Below are 25,787 nucleotides of genomic sequence, written 5' to 3' on the forward strand. Positions count from 1 at the left end.
TAAAATAGTTGCAGAATAATTTTCTAATTTTCTAATAACTAATTGATTAATTTCCATTTATGGCCACTTTATACTTTAACTCCACCACATTTCACAAGAAAATACTATAATTTTGATTCCATTCGATTTAATGATAATAGTTGTAAAACTATAAATCATAAAATCAGGTAAGATTTTAAAAGAGTTGCAGCAGTGTGAAGTGCAAATAGAAAGTGAAAGTGTAAAAAGAAAGAGTTTCAGACCTGTATCAGGAAGTCAGAGCTAGTTAAAGGTTAAAGTGAATAGATACGTTTAGCTTTCTTTTGAAAATATTTAGCGAGCTAGCCTCCCTGATATCTATAGGTAGTGTGATCCATAGCTTTGGGGCTTAAGTGACCAGCTGATAAAATACGAAGCAGTTAAAATAAGTACAAGGTAACTGTACAGTAACACTGTACATTAGTGGATGTAGTTTTACTTATTGCTTTAATGCAGGACACCTTACACCAGGACAGCTCTTACAGCATTGCCCCTTCATTACACTGACACGCTGTATCTGTCATGAGGTTTCTACCTTGAGTGGTTGCTCAGTCACATTCCATTAGATGTGGCTCAGTCAGGACAGGAGCAGACTAATCTCGCCCTGCTTGGCCCGAGTTCATGACCTTTCCCCTCTGTCTCCTCCATCTGCCCTCTCACTCCCCACTGTGCACGGTTTAATGACAGTCTTAAAAATAAGATTCAAGAAAAGAGGGAAAAGAGAGTGCAGACGTTTTGCTCCCCCACATGTCGGCTCTGGGGGCGGAAAGACGAATCTGCAAGCCGACCGCAATCTGTTAGCTGAGCTCGCCAGTAACCAATCGCTGGCATGTAGTTGCCAGAACAAATCACACACCAGCATGTATGGGTCGATGGCTTTGTGACGAGGCACAAGTGAGTTACTGAGTGTGTGTGTATGTGTGTCATGTTTTGGAGAGAATCCACACAATCCCTCATGTGAGGAGTGCTACAGAGGTTTCAAAACAACCACCAGTAATGAAGATGTAGCCAACAAAGCAGGAAATTGAACCTCTCGTCTGTAGCAGCACTTTTATAGAGTTATTGAATACAACTCCAAACACAGCAGACTGAGCTCCAAAAATATATGTGGATATGTGAGTGTGCGTGTCTGTGGTTGGGTTTGCATGTTGGGGGCAAACTGCAGGGTTGCTTATCTGCTTCTTTCACCGTCATCCACAGGAAGTTACTGTTAAAGGGACAGTTTTCACATATGTACCAACTATTGCAGTACACTCAGTACACATATGGATTTGTTTAACATTCCCACAGGCCTGCAAGATTCCCTGCATATACTGTGGCCTCCACCCCATGGACTCACTGACCCAGACGTGTATTAAAAGTAATAGGTTAACATTAAAAGCACTTTCTTGCTTTCTTGACGACAGCTGGATGAGTAGATTGTCACCACTTACATATCAGAGACACTTCATTGTTCCAGCGTTGCTTTCCTATACAGAACCAAACAATGCGGGCATCATGCCGCCCCCGTGTGAGATTTTAGATAGCATGCTGGCGTTGCAGAAGCAAAAGAGGCGTGACAGGCATGACAGGCGTGACGTTTAACACAACAGAGTTGGCTTCTAGTGCGATATCATGTGTGTCAGACAGCGCTTTCTGAACGATGACAGTGGAACAACATAGCAGTAACAGTTATTTACCACCCCTGTTACATGGCGGTTGATCTCGTCCTCTGCTTGAAGTGTTAGGAGCTCCAGGACCTAATTGCCTTCCCGATATGCAGACCTTTTCAGCTGTTGCTCTTCTTCTTTGAGTTAGCTGCCAACTGCTATCAGCTAGTAATGTTATGCTCGTGCCAGTTTGCTTGACACAGTGTCAATCTTTTGAAGCAGAAGTGTTCCAAGACAGTGTTTCGATCCCTGCTTCAGCACGCCCACAGTCACACGACTCGTTACAGGCAGTCTTGCGGCTTTTTCAGGTCTTCCACTTAGATGCAGCTCTGACACATGGCCAGCAGATGTCACTCTTCTGACTGTATGAAATGCTTCGAAGCAGTGTGTCATCTTGAAGCAGTTGTGTCAAAGTGGTTCACTGCTTCATGAAGCTTCAATTTCACCATCACTACGACTAACTAGCTGCTTTTTAAAATGTCCTGGTGGTGGGTTGCACACATGGCATGTCATCAAAACGTGACACCTGTCCCATTCTGTTAACTGACCCGTTTACACAGACATCGATTCGGCACTGTTGCTACCTCCGCTGCTAGCTTAAAAATGAGATAACTCTGTCCCACGTTCCGCGATTGTACCTTTTATACAAAGTGACGAGACGCAATAACAGCGTGAAATTACTTCCTTGAACAGGCACTGTAAAAGGGGATAGAAAGTCACAAAATTTACCTAGCAGCAGGCCTGCCATCAGGGGGGATCAAACAGTACAGTTGACTCCGGCCCAAGGCCAAGGTGGGCCTATGAAAAGGTCTATGGTTAACCCTTAAATTGGATCAAGTATAACATTTACTACTGAGTTATATCCCTGATAATACAAGTTATATGTATATATCATAGACTGTATAAAAATAATGGACGTAGTCACCGTGACGTCACCCATCCGTTTCTGAAGAGTGGATTTGAAGCTCAAAATACTCATAGACTGTATATGATAAATAAATGTATGTTTATCATTAAAACACATTTTATCTGATACTCCCACCCCCACAGGTGTTGTGAAATGGTGCAGTCCATCTGACAGATGGGGTCAGATGCGCATCTATGCTAAGAATATACAAGCGTGACTAACTTGCCATTTTTCAAAATGGTGTATTTAAATATTTCTGCACAAACAGTCTTCCTGTGACAATCTCTGCTTTTCAAAATAAGGTCTTAAGACAGAGTGGATACAAAAGAAATTGTGAGGGAACTATTGTCCCTGTGCACTGACAACAGTTACAGTCAGGTTTAGCTTTTCATGGAGCTCTTTTCCCGAAATGTCATCAAAGTTTACATCTCTCTGCAAATAGTGAACACTTATCTTTCTTATCACTTCAGCTTCTCTTGAGAGCACGAGACAGTGCGAAGACTTGTTCCCACAAGTGAGATGGAAATCTACAATTTAGCCTCACATCAAACAGCTCTTTTCAGTGCTCACCATTTATTTAAAAAAAGTGGAGAGTAGTTTTGTGAATGAAATCTGTACAGACAGGATGAAATGTTTTCTGTACCTGAGCTCAGCTTCTTAAATTACAGAGAGTAGATTTTTCCACGGGCTAAAACAGTAGTTAATGAAATCCTCTGTGTTTGTTCGACAAATAGAGATAACATGTTGAAGTGTTGTTTTTGCACCACAGAAGCATGTTTGTGTGTGTGCGAATGGGATAGTTTTATTATAGTGCGCTTGCATGTGTGCTGACTTTTATATAGAGCTTTGTATGTGTGTATGGGTTGTGAAAAATAATTTAAGGTGTTGTCAGCATAAGGAATTAATTTACATCCACTGTTAATGATGCTGGTGATGTAAGGGAAAATACCAGCCTCCAAAAACACCTACTCTCACACGCATTTACACAGCTTGGATCACTCCATGTTCTGGTTTTGTCGCCCTTGGTTCTTTTAGGGTTGTTTTGTAACCAGAGATGGTTTGTGGTTGGCTTCTGGTGGGTTAAAATAATGGCAGTGTCCTTGTCTTATGGAGAAAAAACAAGAATTAGTGAAGTTTTGGCTTGCTTGTAATCAAGCAGACCTTAAAAATGGAGGTTTTGCAAAACAGGACTGAATGACATCTAAAAGCGTCATGGTTGGTCAGTGAAATTCAGTCTGGTTTTCATGTCTGCCTCTTATGTAATTTGGCTTTAGAGAGGGACAGACATGTGAACATACTGGTTGGAAACTAATTTCAGTGGGCCCTGAGTCTAAAGCGTGTGTGAATTTATGACCGAACCACAAGATGTGGCATCTGTTTCTAATGAACAAAAGGAAAGGAAACATTTCTGGCGATCACCAGAGTTCCCTTTGTATGCATTTGTATTCATGGTGGTTGTAAATTATAATGTTGTATTGTGGGATCTCCGGTTGCTGCAGTGGTCTGACTCTGGCTGTAAACAAGCTGAACACCTTACTGCGTCTGTCTGTCTTGCCTGTTCGTCTCCTCGGCCTCTCTCTGCACTCCCTCTGGTCAATTCAACCTCTCCCGTTCCACCTTGGTGATATCTGACAGCCGGCATGCTGCAGAGACACAAGAGAGGCCCGTTAGGTTTCTGCCGGTGTACAGTTCCACTGGAAAACATGACGACTGACCATCACGTCAACCGACAGAGAGGAGGAATGACGGACTCAAAGAGACAGTGAGTCTGAAGAAGCGACAACAGCCCAGTTATCAGACACGCTCCCCATAATGAGACATTGTCTAAACACTAACGTAGAAAGTGTTGGCGTAAATCAGCCTTTCATTTGCCGATAATGGGCACCTCTATTATGTCAAACAGAGGGTATGGTTGTCCCAATCACGTCGTTGTCATGCACGTGCACATTATCCCTTGGTCCACGAAATGTCTGATGGATAATGGAGTGTAATTACCTTAAACCTTTTTTTTGCCGGCTCAGTTCTTTTCTGTTGTATTTTACTCCATGGGCCGTTAGATAAGGAGGTGTTCCCCAAGGCTGGACAAGCTACATGATCTAGTGGGCTTAATAGGTAGCCATTATCGGCGTGGGAACTTGGTGGTTGGCTTTTTTTTTTTTTTGTCAGGTCTTTGTACTTCATGACGGAGAGGGAAATGCACGTCTTTTGAAGTGCTGTTGAAAGGGTTTCATCAGCCATTTTTGAAGCACCAAAGGGCCATCCAGCATCTTTTATCAAACTGAGATACTCAAGGCTAATGCAAGGATAAATCTCAGTATTATGGACAAACTCATAAAGAATCAATAGAGTGTAAAGTCACTGCTCCATAAAAATCATGTCTCTCCAAAAGGTCTTTGCTGTGAGGTCAGAATTCTTCAGGAAAAACAATGTTTCAAGCTTGGTGACGATGCATCTCTGAGATAATCTAATGGCTTTTTAAAGGGTTTTATGAGCCTAAAACAAAGCAGGATTTCTCAACCTGTATCAGAGAAAATAATCCAAAGCTTCTATATCCTTCTCTGACGTTGCGTCACCACACCTGCAGAGCATATGACAAAGAGGTTTAAACTCAGTAGTTGGTTAGAAAAAGGTGGTGAATCTGTGCACTGTCATCATTATTCATACCAGCCAAATATTACACAGCAAGTCAGAGGTGTTTACCTCTGTGTGGCAGAAAACTGTAAACCTGGTCTGGTCTATGGTCAGGCTCAACCATGTCAAAATGAAGTTAAAGAACCCCTTAACTACTTCCTCAAATGCCCTTTGGTTAGGGTTGAGCAAGTAAAAGTACTTGATCAACATTCAGGAAAGGTTAAGGTCATGTTCTTTGATGAGTTTGTCCAAGTATTCACTTCGCAGCAGACGTCCAATATGAGAGCAAATTGAGGCTGTCAACGTGTTGCGTAATGCCAGCGTTGCTGCTTCACTGTTAAGTTCGCAAATACTGCTGCTTCTAAACATAGAATTTTATAAGCCCTGCTCCCGCCCCAGCATCTGCCTATAGCCTCCACGTTTCCTTGGGGCAAAGTTTATTACTGTCACTCTGCAGTCTCTGCTGTATTAACCTCAGTGCAAATTTGTAGGTGTTGCTGTGTTCACGTAACACATCTGGGCCGGCTTACTGAACTTTCCTGTTGTTCAGAAGAGTCTTTGAATAGAGAGGCTTTAAATTAGTTGTTTACAGCTAGCCTAATGTCAGGGCCCATGTTTCTTTGTAGTCATTAAGGCACAGTCCAGATGTAACTAACTCAACCGCCATTTGTTTTGTTTTTTGGTTTCTGATTTTTCCCCCCCCACAAAATAAAATGATAGTGTGCCTGAGAACCCAATGAAATTAACTGGAGACTGCAACAGGAAGGAGCAATTGCTTTAAACCCATTGACATTAAATGTAATGCAACTGTAATTTGAACTAATTTGGGCTTATTTAGAGTACCAGACCACTAGTATTTTACAACTTGGCATGCTATAGGGGGAAATAATAACAAGAACATAACAATATCATGTAAACATGACAGGCAAGGCTGCCCTATTACTGTTTTGTGTGTCATATATGTATATATTTTGTCATGTTGTTTTGTGTTTGCTACTAGCACACATCTACTTTGCAGTCTGATATCAATCAAAATGCATGGAGTCTATTGTTGTGTGCATCAAAATCTGATTGTCAGGAGGTTTTCCTTGTGTCAGAATGCACAAGCGACATTTTGATTTACATCACAATAAATTGTGAAGAATGACAGAATGAGGATGACAAGAAGGAGGAAGAAAAGATGAAAATGTGGAGGAGGAGAAGATGGAGAAATTGTAACAGCAATCAATGTTGAGGCCTTTGTTGCATCTTATCCCCCGTTTCTCTCCCATGTTTCCTATTTTCTGTCCACAAATGTTGTATGATAGCAAAATGCTATAAAAAAACCCAACTCTGTCTGCTACAAAGCGATCACTTTTTTTTTAACGAAGACCTTATTTTAAAGATGAGGAGAGACCACTGCTTACCTTGATTAGGCTAATTTGAAGTGGTGGAGGATGAAAAGAGAGATGTTAACTATCGACTAAGCCAGTGGTTCTCAACCTTTTTCGTGCCATGGACCCCTGATTTGATACACATTAGGTTACAGACTCCTATTTCATAAATTAATTTCAGGTACTGAAAAGATTTTGATTATTAGATATGATTAAGACAAGAATTCTGTAGTTGTCAGTTTATAGTTTAGGAGATAACTCTGGAGGAAGTGAATGCTATGATCAGAATAGTCATTGTTGTGACTCTAAGGGTGCTTTCAGACCTAGAGTTCACTTGCTTTGGTTCGAATGAGTCACTAATTTTGTTACAAATTGCCTAGAGTTCATGTTCTCACAGCAGTATTTACAAGCGGACCAGATAAAATGGCTCACGTGAGAAAGCTGCCCTTGATTGGTCAGAATTATCCAGGAAGTAAACAACATGTTGAAGAAGAGTACACTTGCAAGATAAATGTGACACTTTCTAATGTCACAATGGAGGGACAACTACGCAGGTTGATTTTAGCGCTGCTCATTGTGGACTATATTGCTGTCATTGTTCATTTTAGTCAAATCATACAGTTTGAAAACGAGGCGCAGCTCCAACTAGAAAACAATGTTTTGATGCATTGGATGTGCTGAATGTGCATATTAAGGCAGTACAGGAGGAGGTGCACATTAATAATCCTCCAGGACTGTAACATGCTCATGTTTAACCCAAACAATGTGTCATGTGACTGCAGTTGGTTCGGATCCAGGTCGGAACACGTTCTGACCACAAATGAACCGCACCAGAGTTCGTTTGTAACCAGTCCGAGACCACCTCTACATGAAGGTTTCGGTCTGGTTGTTTTGGCGCGCACCTAAGTGCGATTGCTGTGTTCACACCTGCCCAAATGAACCACACTTAGGGGGCAAACAAACTTGAGTTCGATTGAACCAAACAGAGCAGGTGTGAAAGCACCCTAACTCACATTGGACTCACTTCTAAAGTGAATTAAATAATGAAAATAAACTGTTCTTCATTTTTCTGTGGACCCCCTAGAACTCCCTCAAGAACTCCTGCTGGTCCTTGGATTACCACGACTGGACTAAACCAGAGTTTTAATGTCTACAAGGCCAGTGTAGCATTTTAGCTACATTTTTATGAAACAATCTTGCTCTGCCTAGATAGAAAACAAACCTGAGATCTCAATTACAGGAGTTAATGTGAGAATTCAAGTTATAAAGTTGTTGACTTAGCAGGTGGCTCATTGCTTACTGTTTTATGATCAGAAATTGTTCACAGAGTTTCACATATGAATGATCAGTAAGCATGACTGACATGTATTTTTGAGCCAGTAAACTTTACACTAAAATACATTGTGAAAATAAGATCATTACAGTCTCATTTCTGACCAGAGTCACGTGCGCTTGACAAACACGACTCTTTGTTTGGAAACCAACAACGCTACGGCTTGAACCCACTTCACCCTTGATCTCTCCTGCCGCTCAGTCACCTCACACTGAAAGGCGAGGAGTTCCACTCATTCTTGTGTTTCCTCTTTTGTGGTTCCTTCCTTCCTTCACAGCTTCATCCAGTAGGATTTCTCAGCTCAGCTGCTGCATGACATCAAGGAGCCAGAAAAAGCTCTCCAACAGATGAGCTGCGACTCCGCTCCTCGCCCCAAAAACCACCACAGAATAGAATAATGTCCGTGTTTTTGTCATGCCTTCACCATCACTTCTTTATTATGGCTATTTTTAGGTCCCCTGAACAAAACAGAAAATGTGACTGGTCATCTGATGTTGTCGCGACTTGTTATTGGAATGTGTCAAACAACAGCACCTAGGGTTTTGAGTAATTACTGTTTTACAGTTTTGGAAAAGTCGTCACAATCTTCTCCTTTTCCTTTGAGGTGTTTTCAAATTCTTAGCCTGTTTTTGTTGTTTTACATAAAATCATGAAAGTATCGTGGGTGTCGGTGTCTTTCAGCTTCTTTGTTGTGTATGCCGAGATATTCTGAGAGGTGTTAATATTCTTTTATATCCTGGTCTTTTTTACGCATGTGTCTGCTCCCCCTCTCTATATTTGTCTTTCTTATTTTCTTTTTTCTCCTTTCTTAATTGTCTCTCCAACCCATGCATCCATGCACTCTTCAAGCCAAAGCACATGTCCGACAGAGGCGTGAAACAAGCCCATTTTGAAAAAGGAAACGTGAACAATAAATTGCAATTACAGGATTGACGGTTCAAGAGTTGAGAGAGGAGGAAAGAGCACGTGGACGAAAAGTCTGAGAATTTGTAGTCTCAGACCAAATTACCGTTTTCATTTTTAGGTGCATCTGTGTTAGAAGATGTTTCAGGTCTAATGTTGACTATGTCAAGATTGCCTGTTCCATTAAGAACATGTCCAAGCCATGACATCAACATCACTCACTGGATAGAGATCAGCGCTCAGACTCAATCAGAAACGTAAATTCGGCTTCACACAGCTGAGTAGTTTTGTGATTTTGCCATGACGTCAGACGAAAGGCTTTCTGGACATCTCAAGAGAGAGCAATGAAAGGGCAAAGAGATGCTGCTGTAAAGTTATAAACTGTGTTGAGATTATAGGCAGGTGAATAAGGAGTCAAAGATTTCCTAATACAATGTTTTGACATTTTGGGAACTATTCACTTCAGGCTCCCAGAAACACAGCTCAGCCTTCCTTGCAATGTTTCCCAGTGGCCACTTGCGGTATTGCAGCGAATAAATCCCATCCGCGCCAAAAAGCATTTTCCCCATAGACCACAATTATAAAAGAGACGTCTGTAAAACTGTTGACAGGACACCTCGAACTGCTTACAAGGTAAATTATGAATCTTTCTATTCTGAGTTTTCGAACCATGGTGGTTATGAATATGTCAAACTTTCAAGCTGAGAAAAGCGATTTAAAAATCTGTGATGCTGCAGTAAACAAGTGATCAAGTAGGTAAAATTTATTTATATAGCACTTTTTACAGACATAGGTCACAAAGTGACATAGAGACAACGTGACGATGTGAGCCAAGTGCACAACTGCACATATTCAATAGGCTGGAGACATTTCTTTGCATATGCACCAGGATAGCAGGTGCCATCTTGGGGTCCGGTGTCTAGATATAATTATAAAGCTGTGATTCACTTTCTTGCTGAGAGATGAATGAAAAGATCAATGCCACTCTCAAATCTAAAGTTACAGCTAGCAGCTAGCTCAGTCTAGCTTAGCACAAAGACTGGAAACAAGAAACAGTTAGCCTGGCTCTGTCTAAAGGGAGTAAAATCTACCTGCAGCACCTCTACAGCTTGTTTGTTAAGGCTTTGGAGGTGGATTTTGTTACCATTGAACAGAATGAATCTAGCTGTTTCACCATGTTCAGTCTTGCTAGTCTATGCTAAGCTACGCTAAGCTAACTGGCTACTGGCTGCAGCTTCATATTTCCACAAATATGAAGCTGGTATCAGTCTTATCATCAAACAAAAATGTGCATTTCTGTGTTGAAATTCACATGTGGAACTACTCCTTTAAAAGATGATGGAGAATTCTGCACTGCTGTTGGCACGTCATGGACGCACTGAAGGAAGAGAGGGATGGGTTTTTGAAGGCGGACAAAGCCACGCGTGGACACAGGGGCGGTCATGTGCCATGTAGGTCCAGTGGAAGTTCCACGTGTGGCGGTCGCCTCTGTTGTGGTTTTGTGGTGAAAACCTCAGACAAACTGGACTTAAATGCAAATGCATCACACGCAGACAATGCTGGCGTGAATCGGGCTGACTTCTGAGAGCAGTGGTCAGGCAGCTGGCACGTTTTTAATAGCCTTCCTGGACACGCTTTCACATGCATTCTGTATTTGAAGCACATTTTCACTGCATGTGTCACTGCTGCTTACACTCACTGCTTTTTACTGCAAGCAGGGGGAATGGTTGACAAATTGCTGTTGCATTTAGTGATTTCTCTTAAACCAAAAACCTTTGTATTGACTGGAATCACATGAGGAAAGACTTTATAATGGTGCATTATGGAAAAATGACTTTTGGCAGATGTTTTTGTGCCTCTTTCTGGAATGGGCAAGCCTTTTCAAACATGAGCTCAGTCTGCTGTATGCAGTGATTTGGGATTACATGCATTCATCACACTATAAATCAGTTTCACCTTGCTCTGCTGAAGTTCAGTTGTTTCGGTCACTGCACTTCTGGAGGTCAAGCGAGTCCCGCTGCGGAAAACCGACATTCCTCAACCCCTCTAACCCCGTCCAATTTGTTACTTGACACTTTCCCAAAAAAGAGGTACTTAATTGCAGGTCCCATTTTTGTTTTGCTCTCTCTATCATTGTCGTTTTATTGATCATTTTTTTTCATTTTTCTCTCTGCTGTGTGTGCTCGTGTGTTGCACATGTTTGCACGAGTGTGCTATATCTTGGTGCGCATGTGTGACTTGTAATTAGCCCGTTGCTCTGGTCTGTATGGCATTTTAACAAATACTTCTATATTTATCATTGTATCAGGCTGAAGTTATAGCAGTTTCACTCACCGCCACTTTCTCGTCTTTCCATCCTTGCCTCCCTCGTCTCCTATTCCTCCACAGCTCTATCGGTCCCTCAGCCCTGAGTGTTGTTTTTTCAAACTAGTGGTTTTTCCGTCCGAGCTTTATCTTTCTCTTCCTCCCTGAAATTATCCTTCAGTAGCCTGTCATTGGCACGAGGGCCTCGCTGGACCAAAATCATAAACTCATTACATTTTTTATTTTCTTGTTTGTGTAAGGCACAGCTTGGTGTTGGCTGGATGTTACGGCATTCCAGATGTGTGTGTGTGTCTGTGTGTGTGTCTTAATGCACAGATAATGTGTAAGACACATCAGCACACACTTACTGCCCACTTACACTGTGGATATGCTGCACAGGTGAACGTGCCGTGTGTCTTCTCTGTGCTGACCACACAGAGGAAGAGAATGAACGGTTCTGAGTGGAGAAGTGTTGATTTGCTTCCTAACTAATGTTTAAAACATTATGTTTTGCTGCGTGGTCAAAGGTGAAGAGGTCTATTAAAGTGGCCTCACCCCTCACACACAACAACATACATGCACACACACACACACACACACACACACACACACACACACACACACACACACACACACACACACACACACACACACTCTCTGTTTTAGCTGTGATAGAAGGGGCATGTCCTAAGGACGTCAGGGGTGTGTCTGTGGTCAGAGTGACAGTATAAGACACAGGCAGGTACATTGAATTCTACATTCAGCTACACTAGACTTTCAAGTTTGGTGTCACTTCTCAGACTTCTGGAGTTGCACTTTAGTGTTAACTCTGTTTTAGGTTTAGGTTTTTAATCTTAATTTTGTAGTTGTAAAGTCCAGTATTCTATTTAATGTCACTTGTCCAAGTAGCACCATAAACGACTTTTGTCAAGTGTTGCTCTTAGACAGCTGTAAGAAAGTTAGACTTGAGTTTGGTCCTGACTCAGCATTTCTAGCAGCCTATACAGCATCATTGCTGAGTTGCCACGGCAACTGTGTCAATCAGCTGCAAGTCTGAGGTAAGTATGCCGCTCTGCTTTTCTCCTCTCGCTCTGATTTTATTGCTCTGTCTTGTATTCCAGCTTTCTTCATCTCTATCTTTCTCCATCTCCTCCTCCACTTTTACATCTTTTCTTCCTTCTCTTGTCATCCTCATTCTGTCATTCTGTTTTTGTTCCTCACTTCTTTCTTTCTTTGACATATTCCAAATACATCTAATGTTTTGGCTTTGGTCAGTGGCTGTTTTACAAGCCGATTTGGGTTCAGTCAGTCTGTCAGCTACATTTTCTTCTCTTGAGTTAAAAGTAAAAAGAAAAGAGAAAAAGAAAAAACATCTTTGGCATATTCGCTGTCAGATATAGTCATATTCACAGGGGCTGAAGTCATGCAGTGTGATACGTGCTAAGAATGTAGAATTATGTTGTGTGAGTCTCTCATGTCTATAATTTTGAAAGTGAAATCTCCACCACAAATAACCTGCTGCATGCCGGGTGCCCTCTGATAATACTGGTCCTGTGTGAATTCACAGTCCTGTAATTGCAGTCACAAATAAGAGCGCAGGGTGCGACAAAATGCGTCCAACAAACTGTTTTATTGTGTGAGTTGCTTTCTTAATAGGATACTGTGGGGCATACAGTGAAAGAAGTGATTGCTGAAGATTATTATTTGTGTCGCAGCAGTTTTACAAATTGTTATGACATGATTCTTTAATAGGATTCTGGATATTCAGTGTTGGTTTTGATCAGTCAGACACACTGCACGTTGAGCTGTCACAGGAATTGAACCTTTAGTCCTCTGCATATTTGGTGGCCACCCTGCTGACCGCCCTGCTCTGCTGTCTTTGTACAGCAATGTCACAAAATATCTTCATGCTACTATGCAGTTTGGGCATTTTACATTAAGCAGTGTAAAGTCAAATGTGAGGGTGAGCCAGTTTAAGTGCCAGGATGCTATATTTGGAGCCAAGAATTTCTCATTGATAAGTGACCTCGGATTGGATTTCATTTTAGTCCATGAAGTTATATAGAAGCTTTAGTATAGGGCAGTAACAAATGCCTTGCTGACCACTTGTTCTGTGTGCATATAGATACATATGTATGCAGTATGCACTGTAGGGATTTATGCTATTTTAAATAAGCTGTCGACAAATATTTTCCGTCTGCAAATTGCTAACTTTAGAGATGACACCATTGTTTTGCTGTTATACCATCTAAACACATGCCCCATAAGTGAAGAGTTAAAAAAGGGGTTTGACTTTTTATTTACTTCCAGTATCCTAAAAAAACCACTGCAAAATAAAGCAGCACAATCATCCTCAAGACTGTTTTTCTACCTCACCTAAATCTCCGGAAATGCTCACCCCAAGGCAGCTATCATCAAGCATTGAGGAAAGTCAGCATGTGTCTGCAAATGAATATGTTGCGGCATGAATAACTGCTTTAAAAGGTGTATTTGAGAACCTAAGGCCTAAAGATAGCCAGAGAAAAGCCCTGGTTCATTCACTCCTGTCCATAAAAAGAAGCTGATTCATGATAAATGTTATTTACAGGTATTGTCCAACTGCTCCTTACCTCCCTGTCACTCGAGTCACTGCGCTCCGGATAAGTCGCAAAGAGTGACTCAGGTGTTTTTCGCCATGTGACGTGTGGTTTTGTGTGAGTGTGCATGCCTGTGTGCTGGATGTATGTAGAGGTGTTGTAAAGCTGTGTTGTGATATGTCATGCTGTTATGTGTCATCTATATGTGAGTTGGCACTTAAACGGTCCATAAATTGTGTTTGCAAAAAGGGCTCAGTTGTCTTGACTAAGGTGACATACTTCATCTTTATTATCCACTTAAAAACCCATGTGACCGTGTTCTAAAATGTGATTATCCCCGTTTTCTGACATGTTTCTGTGCCCTCTCTGCTTTCAGATCATATGAACATAGAAGAATACATTGAAGAAGATGAGGAACCACCTTTGCTGCTCCGCTCTCGTCCTTCTCACGGTAAATATTCACATTTGTGTGTATGTTGATGTACCGTATAGACCAGGTGGCATGTAGGTGAAGATTTAGTAAGTGAGTGCAAACCTCCACTGACTCATGAGCTTGTGTGTCTTCCAGGTGTTTGGCTGTGGTGGGACTGCAGCAGTGCAGTGTCGGTGGGGGGAAGGGTGTGTGTGTCTGCAATGCCCTGCAGGCCAGGAGCCCTCCAAGGTGAGACTACAAACTGAAATAAAAGCTATTAATAACAACTTAACCTGCTCTGAGGGACGTTTTTGGTACAGTATAGTACTTTTTGTCCCCTTAGAGATCACAAACTGTCCCGCCATGTTACGTAATTATACCCCCCTACCTGCTTTAAATGCACTTTTTTCCAGCAAGGTGCATTTTTTTCCTTATTCTGTATGATATAGAGCTTAAAAAATAAAGGGTAGAGAGTGCAAATGACTTAGAGCCAAATGTCGAATGTATGTATGAATTTTCATGTACATATTTGTGGTGATTCACTGTGAACAAGTGCCTCAATTTAAAACCTCTGGCCTGGGATCTTGAGTTAAATTTCTTCTCTTACCTTTTAAGTGATGTTTCGGGTCACCACAGTCATAAACCAAGTTATTTGCTTACATAAATCGCTGTTTAATGATGGAAAACATGCATGACATTGCTTTTTAACCAAAGGGGGATTTTTGTCGAGGTGTGTCATGTTTCTCTTTAGTTGCAGGTTGTATTTATGAAGTTATAGTAGATCACATGCTGTTACTGGCACAACAAAACTACCATTCATCACTTAGATATTTGTGTTTACCTTTGCTGAAGCTATTTAGGTTCATAGTAACTTCATCCTACAAATATATTTAACATACAAGGACAGAGGTTCTCAGGGACCTCAAGGATAAACTACTGTAAGACACAACCAGCATAGAAAATTTTGTGATATTATTATTGTTATTTGGGGAAAAAAAGGAAAATATGTACTTTTCTTTAATACAAATTGCAGTTTTTTCAAAATGCAATCTGCATTAGTACTGTTATTACATTTAGTTTTCAGTAATTTCAAGTAAACATCATTGCATGTTGTGTTTACATGCCAAAACCAACCAGAGGGCTTTTGAGCCCAATATAAAATCCTTAAAATAAACCGACAGTCCTTCAAATTGTTTTGTCTTTCAGTACAAAAGTAGACAGAGACCTTGGTCTCAGTAAGACCCCCTGTCAAAATAAGGGTTTGCCAATGAAGGGTGTTTACACAGAGCTATGAACAACACCCGCTACAGGCAGTTATAGCACAAGATCTGGGTCATGCTATGTATACTAGCATGTGACAGGAGGTCTGTGTTTGGGAGCGAAGGCAACACTTTTTTTTGAGTGGCATTTTCAGTCGAGTGATGGATGTCCACTGCATAGGGTGGAGTTTATCTTGAATTGATCAATTGAATTCAATAGTCATAAAACATTCCATTATGACACCATGTAAAGTATTTAGGGTTGCTGACAGAGTGCATGAGGAACTCTGTGTCTGCTGCATCTGTGTCTGACCTGAAGTGGCTGATAAGTGCCTTTACCTCCCCCTGATAGTGTGTTATACTCTATTTTCGGACCAATGGCAAACATCAACTCAGTAATTTGTTTCATCCATTAAAACTTCATAGGTGGAATTGGGTGCTTTTGACCAGGGTTACTTTTAAAAAGCAGCTAAAACAGAAACAGAAAACAAGGAACAAATTGATTGACAAAGTCATAGAGATTTTGAATGACAGAATAAAGCATCTGTGAGATATGACAAAAGTATACCCTTGGGGTCTGCAGGTACCTCAGTAGGATGAGGGATAGAGAAGATCTTACAATTCCAGTTACTGCAGACACTAACCCTCTGAAAACATCAGTGGGATGCTTCCGTTTCTGATTTTGCAGCCTCTTTTGCCTGAATTTAGAAGTTTATTTCTCTCTTGCCAGGCTTGTGGGCAGATCCAAAGTCCAACAGAGGAAGTGCAATGTCAGTTGTGCCCAACTGGAAGCTTTTCAGACGCATTTGACTCTGAGGTTTGCCGCCCGCACGCCTCCTGCGAGATCCTCGGCCGCACGGTTGCAACCCCTGGCACTGCCACTTCAGATGCTGTCTGCGGGGACTGTCTGCCTGGGTGAGGCCCACCTGTCCACTTATTAATCCACAGTGAAACTGTAGGCTGGACATTCAAAGTGCTGTGCTCGAACATGCACCTCATGCACTTTTTTTTTGGTTCTAAATAAAGTCCTGCGATTTTCACTGTGTCGAGAGAACAGGAACACACACACACACACACACACACACACACACACACACACACACACATACATGACGTCACTCACCGCAATGGGCAGGCACATTCAAGCACCATAGGACATAACATGCCACAGGCTAAAACCGCTTGTTCATTCTTTCTTTCTTTGTTGAGTGGACCTCCTCTTTTCTGTTCCCTTTGTCCGTCTCTCTAATTATGCTCTTTCCTCCTCTTTCTTTTTCCATTTGCAGGTTTCACTTCACTGCCACAGGGGAAGTTTCCACCCAAAGTCCTTGTGTGAAAAGTGAGCATGATCCTGCAGCATGTGTCTGACATTGTGTTTAACGTCACATGCTCCATCATTTCATACACAATCATAATTTGTTCCTTATGGAAACAAGAGTATGCTTTTACATCCTGCTCTCTTTCTTCTTCTCCTTCCTCTCAGCATCTTTGCACGTCAGGACGGTGCGCACAGTGGGTAAAGGTCCATCCAGCGGTGCAGGAGGGCCGGTCAACGGCACAGTGGTACGCAGTGCTGAGGAGAAGACGGCAGAGTACGCTGTGTTTGCTCTGGTGCCAATCTTCTGCGTGATGGGCCTGTTGGGTATCCTCATCTGCAACATCCTGAAGAAGAAGGGATACCGCTGCACTGCTGACAAGGAGGGAGGGGATGAAGAAACTGCCACACCACAGAAAGATGGTGAGAGAGATGAAATGAGAGGAATTGGAGAGGAAAAAAAGTTAGAAAAGAGAGCAAAATATAGAAAATTCCACAGAGAGTGATACTGAAACTAGCATTTATGTTCAGGTTGTTGTCACGTTCGGCCATTAAAGCGCCAAATTAGCTCGCACAAGATGTGGTCAAGTGTTGTCAGGAGTCAGGGCAAAGCCAAGCCCAAAGGGCAGTGTCCCTTCGTGCAGCCACAGGCCATGTACCTCTGTGATGTGACTGCACGCTAGTCTACATGGGAGGCTTTTTTTCCCCCAATCTCTTTGAACTTTGACCTTGCAGGGGTCAATACATGTCAAGCATGTGTTTTTCTAAGCACGGACTGTTATTCTTGTAATTTTCCTATCTGAAAAGGGGGAAAAAAAGCATTCCCATCAACTCACTCACCCTGCTGACGTCAGAGAGAAACTGACTTGAGCAAACACAGAGAGATTTAGGGCAGAAGAAGAAATGGGGGATGGGGGTGGTAATAACTGGAAGAGGGATTGATATCAATGAATGGAAAAGTAAAGAGAGTTTAGAGAGCGACACAGAGGGATCAAGCAATAAAACAAGTGTTGAGTTACCACACCCGTTGTTAGCAGTTTGCTCAGTCTCAGAGTAACACGAGTGCTCTTTATCCCTGTCCTTTGGAAGTATATGTTCAGGAGGACTCTTAGATCTGGAGTTCTGTAGTATTTGACCTAGGTAGGTCTCTTTGAGTCCAGAACTCTGAGGTCAAGTCACCTGTGGCATCCATACAATACAATGTGAGAAGTACAGTCACTTCTCCTTTATGCACCCGTACGTAACATGGTGTACGTCATAACTGTAACATTGATCAGAGCAGCTCTTTGTGTGGACTGTCTGGTACGTTTCCACACAGAACATCTGACATTTTGATAAACTATGTCTGCTGCAAGGACATGTTTATAGCTGCACAAACTCCAAATGTGAGTCAGAGAGAGTTCATTTGATTTAGCAAACATTGCACATTGTGTTAGCCTGGTTGCCTCATGCTAACAGTGGACATTGCTGAAAGCAATAGTTTGTTTGGGAATTATTGGGAAATTCACTTGTTTACTTGCTTAGATTAGAAGATTGATACCACTTTCAAATGCAGTCATCAGACATGCAGTCACAGCCAGCAGGTGGTTAGCTCAGCTAACACACAGGGGGAAAGGTCACTAAAGGTCTCTAGTTATTATAAAATGTTAAATTGTGGTTTTTACTCCTTGTTTTTTGTACAAATTAACAAATAAGATATGGTATACCATTTTAATTAGTGAGTTTTAGAGGTTGTAACTGTTGAGTAGAGCTAGGCTAAAGTTAGCTATATCCCTGGGGACTTCCTATTGCTGTGATGGCCAAAAATGCCAAAGCCCTAGTTGTCCAAAAAATGTCCCATCAGACCGAATGTCCATATCTCCAATAGTCCGTTATCAAACACTTATGGCTCCTTGGTCCCGTTTCTCTGTAAATACACATTCCTTTTAGTTACAGCAGCGGTTTCAACCAGGGTCCAGGGACCACCAGGGGTCCCCAAGAAAATTGGGAATGGTTTATTTTCGCTATTTAGAAGTGAGCCCAATGTACAAGTCATAAGGGTGACTATTCTGATCATGTTTCACAGTAATACCCTCAGCTGTATTTGAAAACTGCAGAATTCTGGTCATAACCAGAACCAACAACCAAGGTGGAGTACCATTAGGACAAGACAACCCAACTGCCAGAAAAAGCATGTTCACATCATGCGTTTCTGTAAACCACCATTATATACACTACTTTGTAGTGGATATGTTGAAACTTTAGTTGCTCAGCAACACTGTGGTGAATGTGTAATTAGGTTTGGGCACAAAAAATACTCTGTTATGTTAAGTTTGGTAGCACAAAGGCTGCTTGAGAAGCAGGGATGAGTTGGTAAAATACACCAGGGATTGGTGGGAAACTAAAACTAACTGCAGTGGGTGTGTATTTTTGGAGAAACGGGACTTCGGAGCAATGGCTGTTGTTTTTATGACTAACAGGCTGTCAGACAAATGGGCTTTTGTTGCAGGCAATTTTCGGACTAAGGGGCCTTCGGAATTTTGGGCCACTGGAACAATGGCATAGTACCAGTCTCCATGCTAAGCTAACCACCTGCTGGCTGTAACTTCATATATAACGAACAAATGTGGAAGTGGCACCAATCTAATCATCTAACTCTAGACAAGAAAGCAAATGAGTGAATTTCCCAAAATGTGAAGTTGTCCCTCTAAACAGCTATTTGCTTCCAGAGGCTACATAAGGAGCAAATCAAGCTGGATAATTTACACGTTCAAGTATTATTTTCCTCACTTTTCGCTACCCCTTTTAATGCCGTATAACTATCTGTGTACCTGTGCAGTTAATGTAATTTACTGTATAAGCATAAACAGATTTAAAGGCTAAGCTGGCTTATCCCTCTCTGTGTTAGGCCAAGTAGCCATACGTAGTGCCAGGTATCAGCAGCGTCAGAGCACAGCTGCCGCCTCAACAGATCAGACTTTCCTTCAGCCCGTTCTGCGTCAAGAAAATGTTTGCGTTTGCACAACACCTGCTGCTTTGGATGACTTACAGTCTGTCATTAGGATTAAAATGTTAAACTAAGTGGTGACTTTTTCCCATTTCAGCTACAACTACCAAGTAATTTGTGTCTTTTATGGTTTAGAGATGTTTAGAGAGATCTATTGTGTCACCAAGTCTCAAGAGCACATGTTGCTGAGGCTGTGTGGCGAGTTTAGAGATCCATGGCAAACAGATCTGGTAACAGATTTCATGATAAACCTCATTAAGTCTCATTGTTTCATTTGTCATAAGCAGAAAGTCTAGCCTAAAAATGACATGCATTACACATTGCCAAAAAAATCCTCAACCATCTCATCACTGCATGTGTTTTTGAAGCAAAGCCTGTACGAAGATGATTTCCAGCGCCTGCAAGGACAAACAGAGGTCATTGCAACAGTATTTTGGTCACTGATCTCGTTTGCAGCGTTGCCTCGGTCTCTTCCTCTCCAGGCGCTTTGTTGTGAAACTTAAGACGCCCCTGCACCCAAAGTGAAACTCCCTGATCCCTCACCCCCCCACTGCTCCGTCTATACTCTCCATTCATCCGGCTTCTTGGCTCTCTAACACCCCCTCCGCCTTCTCATATGAACATGACACTATCCATCCATCTCTCCTTTCCCAGCCGGATCAATAATTCAATTGGGTCCTCACCTCACGGTTTATGTCTCTTCTTACTCACTCCTCCCTCCTCTCCTTCTCTGTCTCCTCACCTTGTTCCTTCTTCTTCCTCTGTTCCATTTTTTGATCTGGTTTGTCAATTTCTATAGCTTGTCTTGCTCGAAGTTGACTACATGTGTGCTCTCTAGATGAAATCCTTTAACTAGATATGAAAGGTTTATGTCTCAGTGTGAGATGTTTGACGATGACATCATGGCGATAACAGTAGCTGCCTTACTTTTAATGAGCTGAATTTCAACCTCTATGTAAAGATAAAAGAAGGATAATACCTATTCTAATGTTTTACAAATGTAGTCTTTTTCCACTGGAAGCAAGCAACAGTAACTGGGTAATTTTAGGACACTTTATCAGCTCCGTCACTCTCACCTCCCCTCTGTCTCTCCTCTTATACAGCTTAGAAGACAGATGATGCAGTGAGCAGTGATAAGCTGTAACTGCATGCAGTGAGACAGATAAAGGACAAGAGAGCAGAGCATGAGCAACATAAAGTTAGCAAAGATGATGATAATGTGAGGAAGTAAAGGACTGCAGGTAAAGATTGAGAATTACAGAATGGCTTTCAATGCTGCATCTTTCTCTCTCTTGTTGTTATGTAACTATCCTTGTTGCAGTGCACTGACTGTCTGTCAGTCCGCTGTAGTCCTGACTGGGCTAAGGTTAGAGGTAAACTTCTTACTCCAGCACTTTTCACATCATCTCTGCTCAGGGGGAACACCCCTGGGGATGAATTACAGCAGGGCCAAGCTTAGCACGGCAGGGCGAAAATCAGACTCTGCAGAGGTTACTCTCACTACGCAGAGCTGCGGACAGGGAAAAGTTTGACTTGCTGGAGAGCGCAGTGACAGGACAACTAAGGGGAGAAGCAGAGAGGGCAAACGCAGGGTCGATAACACAAGTGCAACTTTGTGTTTACACAGCGTGAAGCTCAGCCTGCGCAGACACAAGGGCAGAGGGGGAAGGTAGAGTTTAGCTGCTGCTGTTTTCAGTTTCAGACATGTTAGCGCCGCGCCACTGCTGCATTTAAACCAACAAGGTGTCTGACTGGTGACATATTGCGGCTGACACTGAAACATTGAACACATGGATCTGACTCTTGTCGAAGGAATAAATAGAAGAGAATGAGTGCCACACTGTGAAATGGACGCCGTTATCCATGCATAGCAACAGCCACTGTGGAGACAGAGCCATTGTTATGGCCTAACAACAGCCTGACACTGCTTATGCAAGACAGACACGCACATAGACACAAATGCATCTATACAGTCGCAGTTTGCTCTGCGACACACAGATACACACAGTCACCTGGCATGGGGGATATGGTACAACACACACACACACACACACACACACACACACACACACACACACACACACACAGAGCCCTGTGTGCTTCGACAGTGCTGAATGGAGTGTGATCGCTGAGTGAGCTATTCTGGACCCCCCCTGCGCCCTCATCGCTCTCCTCTCAGCTGCCTCACTGTGCTATGCTATTATGGGATGGTCAGGGGGCGTTGCCATGGAGGCATATCTATTCTTTGCTGTTCAGTCATCCACATCCATCCTTATCAGTCCCATCGTGCTCTGGGGCATAGTATTCCAGCAGTGACATGCACTAAACTGCATTCACTCTGTTTCCATGTGTGAGTGAAGTGGCTGTAATGGTTATTTAAAGCAAAAACATAGTGTGGATTATATCTTTATATATAATAAATAGCCCTAACAGGATGAACTTATTTGGTTTGAAATACATTCCATTTTCTGGCAAGAATATATCCCAAAATATAATGAATTTTAATTGTATCTGACTTTCTTCATCAGCAGAGTTTCTTGGTTGTCACACAAATGGCTCAGTTGTCATCATGTTACCTAACTATGATATTTAGGCATATATGTTAACTATCTAATATGGAAAATACCAAATCGTCTTTATAGTAGGCACAAAGTGGTGATAACTGGTATACTTCACTACATGCTGCAAGTATTTTTCAATATATACTAGAAGTAATTCACTTGTCAATAGCTATATGACACTGCTTTTGTATTTTGACATTGTTTCACAAAACACTTCATAACAATTCTATGTCTTTTTTGCTTGCTCTAGGTAACAACTGTCCCTACATATCTGACGACGTGAATGAAGACACCATCAGTGTCCTGGTTCGCCTCATCACTGAGAAGAAAGGTAGGTGTTTGAGCAGCAGTGACGTCGCTCACATGCCAGCGGTCAGAGCCATTTCATCTCTTGTGGCTTTAGAGGGGAACACAGAGTCATCAGAGTACGTCACAGACACATATCCACTGCCACGAGCTCAGACTGTCCGCACCTTATTTCCACTCTAGAAGGTTAGCGCTGGAAATGCAAACACAGCAAAAGGGGAAAGGGGAATAAGAAGGATTTCCCCATAGAAACTAAGGATACACATGAAAGTTGTGGAGGACTTTTATTTTGACAACATTAAAGACATTTACACAATAAATTGAGGCAGAAACCGTACAAATTGGTGCATGAAAATTCACCAGAATGCAGAAAATGAGGTGTTTGATGCTCAACATTTTCTGGCAGAGGAGGCCCAATCTGTCTGCTCATTATGTCCCCCCTAATTTTGAAACGACACCTATGCCTAAAATGATCTCAATGGAATGGAATTTAAGTTCTCCTACCCATCACCATTAAGCACAAAGATGACTGTTATCTATAAACATCTAATATTGTCCAGAAACCACGATCCAATAGACAGGAGAACTTTGATTATTCTGATGTACATTACTGACCATCACATTGACTGCGCCTCATCCGAATGTCTGTGTGTGTTTCAGAAAATGCTGCTGCACTGGAGGAACTGCTGCTGGAGTACGAGAGCAAACAGTTGGCCATGAGCAAAGGCTCGTCAATCAAGTATGTTGAGCACACTCAAAATCAATCTCCAACATGTCCTTTTGCTCAGTCATGCTGCTCAAGGTCAAGATAAAAACAGAGGAAAGTTTCAGAGCGAGCAAGGCAGTGAAAGAATTTGGATGGAGGCTCACGAGAGAGGAGAAGGAGAGAAAACCTTGTCAAAAGTTACAGAGGGTTGCTCTTCAGAGATGGAAGCAGAAAGCTGTGTAACAATATAAACATATAGATTCAGAACCACTCTTTAAACTGCAAATGAAATATAATCTAATAGACAATATTATGACTTGCCTCAAGCTCCCAGCGGAGTCATTTGGTACAAAACATGTTAACATCGTAATATTTTCCATTGCAAACAGGTTTTATTTCTTTATCTTACAAATAAAAATGCCAGCAGTGTTTTACAGGATCATAATTACGTAACTCTAACACATTTTAATAATATAATGCCACCTGCAATGTATTATTTGTGCACTTCTTTGACAAAGGGAAAAAGAAAGTACCCTCACACATATGAAGTCTCCTCAGTGGAGCCCTAGAGTGAGCTGACACTTGGCAGTGACTCACTGCCGCATGTCTGAAGTGAATGTCTGACACAGTTGTAACCGCTGTCTCTTGAGTCATGAGGCTCCAACAGCTGGCCTGTCGCTAAGCTCATTGGCTGTCACACAGCTTGTAGTCACACGATTTACATGACCAAGTGTCGCTGCGGCTGGAACTTTGGTTGCAATCTGCGGCCGTTAAAAGTGCTCAAGCAGTCAGAAGTTAATCTAACAAATCCAGCAACATGTTGCTTTATGCCACAGTTTACGCCACTGTGTTGCAACTTTTCCTTTATCAGCACTGGCAGCGAAAGAGAAGTCATCTTCACAGACCATTCTCTGCTGCTCACCAACCCAGCTTCTCCCACAGAAGTTCATCTTATCTCACATTATTATATGGATGGTAACTGGATCCATTACACATGTACAATAGTGAGAGGTCTCAGGGGGCCTCTGGCAGTGTGCTGCCGCTGCTCAATGGGCTGCTGTAACATGTGAGCTTTAGATTCGAGAACATTCTGACACCCACACGCGATATGCACATTGAAATCTGGAAAGCTTTCAGATCGTGTGTGATTGTGTGTGTGTGGTGGGAGGTTCTGCCAGGGTCACTACAGGTCACCCACTAGTACAACACAGGGACACACAGCTGCATTCATCTCTTGCTCTGCCTCTCTTTGCACAAAAGAATAGATAGACAAAAACTAAAGAGGCCTAGGTGAAGAGATTAAACTTTAGATTTCAATTTTTTATTTATTTTCCACTCACACATCTAAACTGAACAAGGGTAGAGCTCATGGTAATGTTTCCAGTATAGTGGAACTAGTTAGCATGGCGGCTTGTGGTGCTCAGAGTGCCAAAAAATACATTTGATTAACTCGACAGCAGTGTCTCTTTCCAGAAATCATGACTCAGTTACCCAAGATAATCCAAACATATAAATGCCTGAACATTTAAAAAATGTAACCGATCAGTTATTGACTTCCTTTCTCCTCCTCTCCTTCTCTTCCTCCCAGGTTCCCCATGCTGTATCCCCTGTCCCCGTTCCGCTCCCTCCCCAGGCTGTGCCCCCACCAGTCCCACCTCCACACCATCTCTGGCCTCTCCGGCCTGGCCCCGAAACACGGCTACCGCTGCACCCGCTGCGCCCAAAGAAAATGGCCCCCTGTCCTCATACCTCCCCTGGATTCCCTCAAAGACCCCCTGAAGCCCCCACAGAGCCTCATCCTGTCCTCCCTGGACACATCCAAGGACCAGCAGAAGAGGCCCCTGCTGGGAGGGGTGTTCGTCGACACCCACCACACTCAAGCTGTTGTGCCAAATACTGTGCAGGAGAAGGTGGAGGGGAGTGAAGTGAAGGAGAGGAAGGAGGGGGAGCTGACGGTGCTGTCTGTGGGGAGGTGAGACACATGACAATATGACAGTATGACATGCATATACAGTCACTTTTACTTTTACTCCACTGTATTTCAGAGGCAAACATTGTCCTTTATTTCTACATTTATTTAAAAGCATTAGTTATTAGTTACTGTGCAGACAAATTTTACTACAAAAGATAAGTTTTATAAAATATGATGCATTGTTGTAGATCAAAGAATTGACGGTATGTTTAGACATTATTTAAAGTTAGCCCTTCCTTGATCAGATTCAGTCAGTTTTATGAGTTCAGTATCAGTTATCGTAAGACTCTAATATAACATATAGTAATTCAGCTGCATGATTAGTACTTTTACTTTTAATATTTTATGTGCATTTTTCTAATATCACTTCTGTACTTTTACTTTTAAAGCAGGACTTTTTTATTTGCATTTTTAAGGATTATTTCACCCATATAGAGAATGAAAAAGATAAGGGAAAAGGGAAAAAAGAAAACACATAAATACATACATAAAACTGAAAATTGAATTTCCCCTCTGCGGGATTAATAGAGTATATAAAGATTAAAAAAAACATAAACAAACAAAGGCAATATCAGG

At 42.1% G+C, this 25,787-nt stretch overlaps 1 protein-coding gene across 1 annotated transcript in view; it reads left to right on the forward strand.

Moving 5' to 3' along the window:
• Positions 1 to 25,787, forward strand: part of relt (RELT TNF receptor) — a 34,537-nt gene that overhangs the window by 5,377 nt on the left and 3,373 nt on the right. The window contains exons 2-9 of the mRNA XM_049577043.1: positions 14,071 to 14,145; positions 14,263 to 14,355; positions 16,096 to 16,280; positions 16,652 to 16,704; positions 16,849 to 17,103; positions 22,478 to 22,558; positions 23,194 to 23,272; positions 24,828 to 25,211. Coding sequence (XP_049433000.1) covers positions 14,104 to 14,145; positions 14,263 to 14,355; positions 16,096 to 16,280; positions 16,652 to 16,704; positions 16,849 to 17,103; positions 22,478 to 22,558; positions 23,194 to 23,272; positions 24,828 to 25,211 — 1,172 coding nt within the window. The 5' untranslated portion in view covers positions 14,071 to 14,103. The remainder of the gene's footprint in view (positions 1 to 14,070; positions 14,146 to 14,262; positions 14,356 to 16,095; positions 16,281 to 16,651; positions 16,705 to 16,848; positions 17,104 to 22,477; positions 22,559 to 23,193; positions 23,273 to 24,827; positions 25,212 to 25,787) is intronic.

Source organism: Epinephelus fuscoguttatus, linkage group LG5 (genome assembly GCF_011397635.1).
Source record: "Epinephelus fuscoguttatus linkage group LG5, E.fuscoguttatus.final_Chr_v1".
Classification (NCBI taxonomy): Eukaryota; Metazoa; Chordata; class Actinopteri; order Perciformes; family Serranidae; genus Epinephelus; species Epinephelus fuscoguttatus.